This window comes from Amphiprion ocellaris, chromosome 5 (genome assembly GCF_022539595.1).
Source record: "Amphiprion ocellaris isolate individual 3 ecotype Okinawa chromosome 5, ASM2253959v1, whole genome shotgun sequence".
NCBI classification, from domain to species: Eukaryota; Metazoa; Chordata; class Actinopteri; family Pomacentridae; genus Amphiprion; species Amphiprion ocellaris.
In genome coordinates this window covers 6,226,000-6,235,637 of record NC_072770.1, presented here as the reverse complement: position 1 = coordinate 6,235,637, position 9,638 = coordinate 6,226,000, and the positions used below count along the sequence as shown (strand labels likewise).

Genomic DNA, 9,638 nt, shown 5'->3' with positions numbered 1-9,638 from the left:
AATGACTATGAAGTCTGAGAGGCCTGCACAGCCACTCTCACCATCAAAGTTTTCTCTCATAACAAACGCTAGGAAACTCTTAATTCATTGCTTTGTATTTTAATGATATGCCGGTTTTAATTACATTTTTAAATCTTGCATGTGATTTAAATTCTTTTGATCCTTTGTCTAGATTGCTCCATAAACGGACCCCTTTTACAGAAAAGCAACGTTTCATTAATTTGGTCCTAAATCTTGGTTTTATGAAGATTTCTGTTTCTTTTAAGTTCTATTTACTTTTTCTTTTTGCAAGTCTGTTCTGGACATTGACTGATAAAGTTTCTTCATGAGCTATATACATCATTTGTAGAAAATAATAATTTACTATGTCGGGAAATTTCAACAATTTTAACTGAATGAATAATAATAAAATGCTTTCTGTTTATACGGCTTCTGGCTCTGATTCACAATTTGTTCAGTACATTTTCACACAGAAAGAATACAAATAAAATAACAATCAAGCTAAAATTACTGATTGTGAAAATAGTTGGAAATTGATTTATTTATGTCTTTATTTTTTAAAGTTCCTTTTGAACATTTCAACATAAAAAGAAAACAACAAAAGACAATGAATAACGTGCTCAAAAAGGAGTGGGAAGAAGTCAAAGCTTATCTAATCCCACCCCTTCTCCTTACACTAATTACACTAATAATTGTAAATCTATTCTTCCTGTTTATTCAAATACCATTATTTATAAACAACAACAACCAGAGCAACAATCATAATCATAATAGTTAACGTGATTTATAAGAAATATACACCAATATATCCATTTACATTTATACAAAAAGACGAAGAAAAAGGACCTAACAATAGCAAAACACAACAGAAGGAAAAGACACAACTAATAATACACATAAATAAATATAGAAAACAAGTCATTAAAAAAAGAAATCATTAATAACAAAAAATGTGCACACCCAGTGATTGTCACACACCCACTTCATCCTTGTACCATGTGAAAACATTATATTTTGTTTTAAACTGTTGCATGTTTGAACATTGCTTTATCGCTTCACCCAGACTGTTCCAGAGTCTTACCCCACAGAATGAAATGTAGAATCTTTTTCTGTTTGTACAGATTTTGCTCATTTTGAAGTTGTATTCTCCTCTTAATTGATATCCCCCTTCTCAATCCCTAAACAGTTTCTGTATATTTTGTGGCAAAACATTATTATTTAGCTTTGTACATGATTTGTCCAGTTTGTAATTTCACTATATCTGTAAATTTGAATCATTTTGACTGCATGAAGAATGAGTATGATCTTGATAGCCGACACTGTGAATAACCTGTATTACCCTGTTTTTTGAAGAATAGTTAATGAGTAGATTGAACTCCTGTAATTCTTACCCCTGATCTCTACACAGTTACTCTGCTGGTTGGTGAACTTTGGAGAAATACACAGAAAATAGGATCTGTCTTCTGACTGAGAGCATATTAAAGTTCAGAGAATGTAGGTATTAATTTATGATATACTTTATTGTTTTAGTGGGGAAATTAGAAGTACATTGACGGCTGTCTTTTTCAAAAACAGCTTTAAAAATACAAACCGTATTTTAAATTCAATTTTAAAACTGTATTTTCATTCGTTGTAATATTTTGATTGTATAATTTTTTTTTTTTTGAAAAAGTTTGAAAACTTCCGTGTACCGCTAGAGGGAGCTCGCGTGCTACCAGTGGTATGAGGGCCATAGCTTGAGAACCACTGCTCTAGATAAAAGTAGCCCATTACACATCCAATCTAGTGTAAACTAATCTTGATACAGTACACTTTCCGTCGCGTAAAGCATTTTTCCTTCAAACATTTTGTTTGCAAACCCAAGTTCGTTGCCGCTGGCTTTGTTGATGAAGAAAGTTTGTTTGCTTAGAGTCGATCATAAACATTTAACCCTCTGACATTCTTAGGAAGTTGAAAAAACATTCTATTTTTTTTAAACCACAACTATCAGAAGAATCTCCACTGTGCAGAACATCGTCTCAACTTTATATATATAGCAATTTAAAATGCAAACATGAGCAAAACTAATGTAAAATGCACGTGAAAAATGAAAGCATGCCATTAATCTAATTTTATTTAATTTTGACAGATTGTGAATCATTGTGTAGTCCAGCCTATTCTGTAGAAAATGATGACTGCTTGATCGAAGGATCGCTGATTAGCCGAGCGATTCCGTAACTGGCCGAGAATTGCCGAATCATCTGTCCTGCCCGGACTGTTGGAAGCGGCCGCAACGCCATGTTGGCGAAGTGTCTCATCTCTGTGAGAAAAAAATGATAGAAAACATACTTGCCGAGAAGAAAAGGTAGATCGCCGAGGGAGGTCGAAGATCGCGGCGATTATTTCGTTTGAAAGAAACGAACCGAGCCGGATCCGCAGAGGTTCCGGACGGGCGAGGGAGGCTAAACCTCCCACCGTCCCCATGAATAGCACCGCTGATCCAAACAGCGACTTTCCATGAAAAAAAAGACGTTTGTGTTGCTATTCGAGCTTCGTTATCCCACTTCGTTAAAGGGATTTGGGGCCTGCTTCAAGAATCTGCTACGCTTGCTTTATGCATGCAAGCTAGGCGTTGTTTGTATCAGTATTTATTAAGGTATTGTTTTTATTTGTTGATTTTTTTGCGATGAGTTTGCCACCGAAAGTGGTCCCCAAACCCGCCGCTGTCGCAGTTAGCGGACCTGGAAGTGGCCCCTCTCCGTCGAGCCAACTGCGGGCTACCCTGACCTCCGTGTCTCTGCCGCCGGGAGCCCCAGCAGCTCCTCAGCCGGGCGCTGTACCGCCACCTCAGTATCCTTTGATGTGGGTAACATGGAAAATGCTTGGGATTTTATGCATTTAACTTTCTATTATGACAGTATCACGCATTACTGTTGCATTACTGACAGATAATAGGGGTTGGATGTGGGAATGATGGTTTCGTTTGGAGGGAGCACGGAGAGGAGGGGACAATTAGCTAGCTAAGTGTGCTAATGTTAGCTTATAAAGCCGGTTGTCAAAGCTAACGGAAATGTCAGTTTGATTTTGGGGAGTTGACGCCACACCATTGCTTCTACGCATATTTAAATATGGCTGTCAATTGAATAAAGTCTCATCATAATGATATTACAGTGGCATTATTTGCTGTAGGAAAGCTCCAAGACCGGCAAGCTTCCACACCGGTTACCGGCTTTGTTCAGTTTTGGTTGATAACTAGCAAGGTGCATTAGCCTAGTTAATGTGCTATGCCAGCTAGCTAAATTAAGGGTATGGCTAGCAAGTGCACAAGTCAGTGGATGCAGCGTCGCAGAGCAGTAGAGCTCCATCCATTTCAGGGTGACGACCTGTGGCTTTTTAATGTAATTGGGCTAATGTTAGCCAGTACGAGGCCTGGTTTGTGGCAGTTGCACGTCTTTTTCAATTTAACATATTAGCTTTTGAAGGGGTGCTACTATGCACCTTGACAGGCCTGCCGGTGCCAGCGTTAAGCTACCAGAATGACAGCTACTCGAAAATTACCTCGGTAGTTTCATTAGGGTCTTGACAGTTAATTACATATAGGTGGGTACTGCCGATTTGTTAAAAGCGTAATCGACCAAGAAACCTGCTATAAATGCTTGTCGGATATTACACAAGATAGTTATTTCTGTTTTTCTGCGTTCTTCTAGAAATGTGTCGCTATATAATATTTATCACGCACTGTGTACTTCTGTCGGCCCTTCATGTTATGGGCTTGTGCTGTCACTGCCCCAATCAATACCTTTACCTTTGAGCTTACTCAGGTATGGCCCAGTATCACTCTACCCTACTTTTGGTGGGTGAAGTCACTGTGGTTATGTCACCTCCTGTTTTATTTACAGCATGGTGTCAGCAGTAGTGTGAGAGAGAGGATTAAGTTGATGTCTCCTGCCTGCCAGTGGCAGAAGGACGTGTCTTGTGATCTGACAGCTTCTGTTGTGGCTTAGCTTTGGGGTGTGATGTCTCAACCTGATTTCCTGCCACCCAAGATCACAGCCACCCTGTGTTTTTGACATCTGTAAGGGGCAGTAGGTAGCTGTTTGTAGCAGGTGACGGTATGCAGCCCTTCCTTGTTTGCAGTATGTTGTGATGTCTTTGAGTTGTCTGAGTCACATGAGTAAAACAAACATAGCACAGAAGATAATGTTGTCCTTTTGTGCCATGTCTTCTTTTGTCTCTCTAGGTGTTTGAGATGACTGTTAAATTTCCTTAACCTACTTTCAACTGTATGGTAATAAGTGCCTACTGTTTGAGTACAGAACTGCGCCCTCTCCATTTGCCTAGTGGATTCCGATGTACTAAATTAATAGAATATTGCCAAATAATTCTCTCTTGAAGTTGGAGACATCACAGCTCTGGGCCATTGTCATTTTATTTGACTTTTTTTGTAACTTTGGTGCTAAATTGATCTGCTTTCTGTGCATCATTGTCAAATTTCTTACACCTCTTGATGACATTGTACCAAGTGTAAGTGTCAACCAAATAACACAACATCTGTTTATTTCTTGAGGCTGTCTCTTGTTGCCGTTGTTTTTTAAATGCGAATAGTACTTTATGGTTAACTACAGTTTTACAATATTTTCTGGAGCTGGAGATAATATAAACTCTTGTTCAGTGTAATTCAATCGAACACACTCAATACACTAGAAGGTGGGTTGATATTATTTCCACAACTGTATCCTTTGGAGCTTTAGGGGAAAATATTGTCTACTTTTGACAGTACACTACTTTTAAGTCAATCCAAATGGAGCAGCTGGACCACAAATGTATCTTACGTTTATGAAGTTAATCATATTAGTTTTGTTGTTAACAATGCAAATCAAAGCCTTGTTGTTCCAACTGGGAGGTAATTTCAGAGTTTGTATTTGGTGGTGCTGTTGAATTATACTGGATTTTGTTGAATATACGATGTGTTTCATATAGTCGAGTATGACTTATTCTTGCAATGCGTAACCATCTGTGCAGTGGATAGTGAATCAACCATAAGAACAAACTGTAGCAATATCAATTCAGTGAAGTTACAATAAAATTAGACTATGCTAATTTGTAACGAGACCTCCATCTAGCTAGCAAGATCCCCATGATGTGTTCATGGACTCCCAGTGTTGCCACTAGTCTGACCTCTTACACTCCCAAGACCTCTGAGGCCAGCAGTGTGGGAGCATGTCACTCTCCCTTGGCCTGGACTCCTGGTGTATGGGAATTCCCAGTTGGAAGATGTCGCTGTGCATGTTTGTGGAGTCCTGACCTGCACAGGGGGTTGAGAGAGGCATGATGGTAAAGTGTGTGTGTGTATGCATTTGTGCGTGTAGTGGGGGTTTGTTTCTGTTCCTGGTTGCCAGAGAGACACCAAGCGCATGTGTCTGCTGCTGCACTTGCCAGACAATAGCACTGCTGCTTAGCATTCAGAGTGAGAGGCCAAGGTGGTGCTTCCCACCATCTGCCAACAAAGGCCCAGGTCACCCAGCCTGCCTCAGCCCTCCCTCATTTCCTTCAGTCCCCCCTCAGCTCACCTCACCCCACTGCTTGCCCAGCTGGGAAAACTGAGGGCTTCTCCCCATTTCCCCCCCTCTCCTCTCTCTGTACACCCCCTCCACCCCCTCAGCTTTCATGCTTAGGTTGTACTACTTTCATCTCTCTTTGAAAAGGCTTGTTCCCTTTCCTCACACACACTTTGCTAGTTCTAAAAATTCTTCATTCTTCTGATTTGTGTGCTCACAAAACTGTGAGAGCATTTTCCAGTAAAGAGCAGCAAAGTCTAATGCAACCAGTGAGCCTGGTATGCAGTCACACTCACTGATAGGTGTGCAGTATAGCTACGTAACATATGTACCCAGCTGGGAGGTCACACAGTAGTCCTGTATTTAAGGACAGGTGTGTGCAGCCTGCATGAGAAGATATTCTCATGAGCATACTCACTGTGGGATGTTATAAATAAACTGCTGAGTTGTTATGAGCCAGCATGCAGGACTGTTCTTTCCAGAGAGGGAGTGGCCTGTTGAAGAAGATGTCCTGTACACTGTCAGTTCTCACTCAGCATTTGAATCTGAAGCAAGTTCAGGTATTTTTTTTCTGTATTTACTCTAGCAAAACTGTTTTGAATACATCCCATAATTAGTGACAGCTTCTGATAGGCAGATTGCTTTCAAATGGTATAATACTCAATATATACAGTGAACAGTATTCGGAGAGCCATCCCACCCACACAGTGATGATGAATTTTAGAATGTTTATGTTGACTTTTCAGAAAGTAGTGCTCCAACTTTTTGACTGTACAGTCTTAATATTTGTCGGCATAGGCATTTGTGTTTTGCTTTCTAAATGTAAAAATGCAATACTGCATGTGCCGTTAGAATACGCTACAGCCAAACGATTGCTTCACTTGTGTGCAGTTGTAAAGGGTTTTTCAATTCGATAGTTTTAGGAAGTTGCTTAGTACTAGTAACCTTTTCAATCACGTCTCTTTTCTTGCTGGTACTGATTGTTCTTTGTCATACTTTGTTCTTGTACATACAAGTCGTTTTATGCTAACAGAAGGAGTGAATGGGTACTGTTAACACCGTTTGCTTATTTTGTCTAAATCATCCTGGAAAGTGTTTTTTGTCAACTGGGTTAGTATTCAGTCTTATAGTACTGCAGTCTGTCTTCAGTGCTGCTCCTGTTTTAAACATAAACCAGTAATCGAGTGATAAAGTATTCCTGGCTGCTTTCTGACTGCTGGCCTGTGTTCCAGCTTCCGCCACAGAGTAGTCCAGCAAATTCTTCATTTATTGCTTATTTCTTGATAATTTGGCTCATAAAAAACACAGACAGCACAAGTCATCACACATTATATTAAACAAAATGTATTTTTTCAAGTAGATGTCACTGCAAACAAGGCCTAGACTTTGTCCACTATGGTTGCCAAGTAACTGTAAGGGCTGTAGTTTTCACATCTTTAAATGCACCTTGGCAGCATTTCAGAAATGCAAAACAAACTGTGCAGTGTTGCTGCTAGCTGCTAATGGAGTTTTGCCCTGCAGTGAATATACAATGTAGACGTATTGTTGAAAAATCTCCTGTTTCTTTCAGAAGAGTACAATGTCTCATTTTCAGATCATTATTTGGAGTGTAACCAACAGACTGAACATCAGCAAATTTTAAAGTGACGTTAGGACTGACTCTTAAATAAATAGATGAATCCCCTTTTTGTGCAAGTATTATATAACCATCTCCTTTCATTTGTTAACCTTTTTTTCTCCATCTATTCATTATGACTGAGTGATTTTAGTTACTGAAACCCACATTTAGTGGTAACTTATGTGGATTTGTCTTGGAAAGAGCTTTTGGTAGTAGTAGTAGTAGTAATGTGATATTTACATGTTTTTGCCTGGATCTCCTTAGAGGTGCAGGGTGACTGCCTACTCCCTTAATTTAAGATAAAAACAAATGGAATTGGTGCTATAGGCATCCAGAACCATTGTTGCTTAAGATTTGGTTTGTTAGGGCTGAATCCACCAACCTACCAGCTATTGTTCATACTGTAGTGAAAGAGCAGTCTCAGCAACAGCAGGCAGGCAGTGAGAGCTTTGTGTGCTTCGCTTTTATCCAACTGTGTGTGTGTGTGTGTGTGTGTGTGTGTGTGTGTGTGTGTGTGTGTGTGTGTGTGTGTGTGTGTGTGTGTGTGTGTGTGTGTGTGTGTGTGTGTGTGTGTGTGTGTGTGAGTGTGTGTGTGTGTGTGTGTGTGTGTGAGTGTGTGTGAGTGTGTGTGAGTGAGAGAGAGAGAGTGGCCACTGAGCCAGCAGGGAGAAGCAGGGTTTGTATCTGCACCATCTGGCCCGTCTCCACTCACTTCCTGTACCTTCACTTTGAGCCCGCTGCACTGAGATTTTCAGGTAGTCTGCTTCATTCTAATGACACATAGCAGCTTCTTTCAGGTCTATGTGAAATGTAGACCTTAGTTATGTGCAATAACACTGTTTGCCAAGTTAAAGAAACTGCATATGTGTAGTCACCGTGCAGACAGACCAACTAAATCAGCAAAAGAAACGCTCTCCTCTCAGTCTGACCTCTCATGTCTCATTTTCTTGGACATTTCACGTGATTTATTTTGAAGTTTGGTTGTTATCTTTATAGCCTCGATTCATTCATTTATTCAGTAATAGCAGATTACAGTTTATTGAGCTGTATCATCCTCTTGATCACACCCCTGCTATTTGTAAAGCTGTAACTCCTTCTGTCTACCCCTTTCTCTCTGTCTCACACACTCAGCACTTAAGTGGCTTTACTGTAAGTTAATGATGAAGCAGGAGCCTCAGCAGCTTTTCCCTCCTAAATGAGGCTTACAGGTCACTGTGGGGTTAGGGGACAAGGAGGAGCTGTTGAAGCTACTTTGTGATCTCGTCAGGGTACAGGTCAGCATCGGCTTGTTTCAGACCCAGAAGTTTCCCCCTCAACAACAAAGTACATGACAAGCTACATGTCTTTTTTTTTAATATGAGCAGCACTATAAAATGTGCCAGTGTTGTAGAGTTCTGTAGAAATTGTCTTAAAATGTCTTTTCAGTTGAAATAGCTGTCATCCTGTAGGTGCAGTTGATTTAGGATTATGTGGCCTTTCACCTCTGAACCTACTTTCAGTCTAAGCAAGGGCCAAATGTGAACCACTCAACATTGCTGTAATTTTGATCAGTTGGGTGTTGGAGGTAATTTTTCAGCAGCACTGACACTCTCATGTTCTGTTGTAAGCCTTAAAGTTGACATTGTGCTTGCCCTCTTTCCCAAAGCAGAAAATGAATGGAGATCAAACAAATGACTAATGTCTAACTAGTGCGGTCAGCCACTTTCATGGTCATGCCTGATACATGCAGTCGAGCCTGACTTTGTCTGCATCCATCTGGTTGCCTGGCCACATTGGCCTTATATTAATGATGTTTCACCTCAGGTTATTTTTTGCTTTCACAGCATGACCTCCTGGATATTACACTGCATAAACGTTCAAGCTGTCATCATAGCAGTTAAATGTCTTGAATAGCAGCGTTCAAACTTACAACTGCAAAAAAGTACTTAAAAAAACAATCGCTCTTTTTCAGTTTATGCTAGTTAATTTTTGCGAGGCCTTACAGGGCGTATGCAGCCTAAAATTAAACATGCTTTCAATATCAAAGGGACACTTTTTTACAAATATTTCTGAAACCTGCTCCCTATTTAGCCAAAGATAAAGGGAAAAAACTAAACAGAATGGATTTTCTGGTTAAACAAGTCTCTTGCTGTGTCTCTTCAATGAAAGTTTGCTGTGGAAAAGCTTCTCAGTTTAGTGTCAACAAAAACATGACATGGGAAGTGTGGGAGCTGGTGTTGTCCCTTAACCAACCTGCCAAAGTTGTGGCACAACTACATTCTGTGTCACTGCAGGTGTTTTCCTTCTGAGATAACAGAAGTCTGTTTTCTGGCTTTGATCCATTTGAATCATCTTTTCGCTGCTGTTGTAGGAAAATGAAATCTGCCAAGTTTTCTAGTAGCTCTTTATGCCTCATCTTACCTGATTGTTCCTGCAATTGCTTTTCCTGGCCTTGCCAGTGTTGAATATAATCTGACTTCCAGGTTGAATTGCACCTGTTTCTA

At 40.1% G+C, this 9,638-nt stretch overlaps 1 protein-coding gene across 17 annotated transcripts in view; it reads left to right on the top strand.

The window, feature by feature from the left end:
* The first annotated feature begins 2,236 nt into the window (after positions 1 to 2,236).
* eif4g3a (eukaryotic translation initiation factor 4 gamma, 3a) overlaps positions 2,237 to 9,638 on the top strand; it is a 66,726-nt gene continuing 59,324 nt past the window's right edge. For all 17 annotated transcript variants that reach the window (XM_023269800.3, XM_055010850.1, XM_055010848.1 and 14 more), the window contains exon 1: positions 2,237 to 2,829. In XM_023269800.3, the coding sequence (XP_023125568.1) occupies positions 2,666 to 2,829 (164 nt within the window). In that variant the 5' untranslated portion in view covers positions 2,237 to 2,665. The remainder of the gene's footprint in view (positions 2,830 to 9,638) is intronic.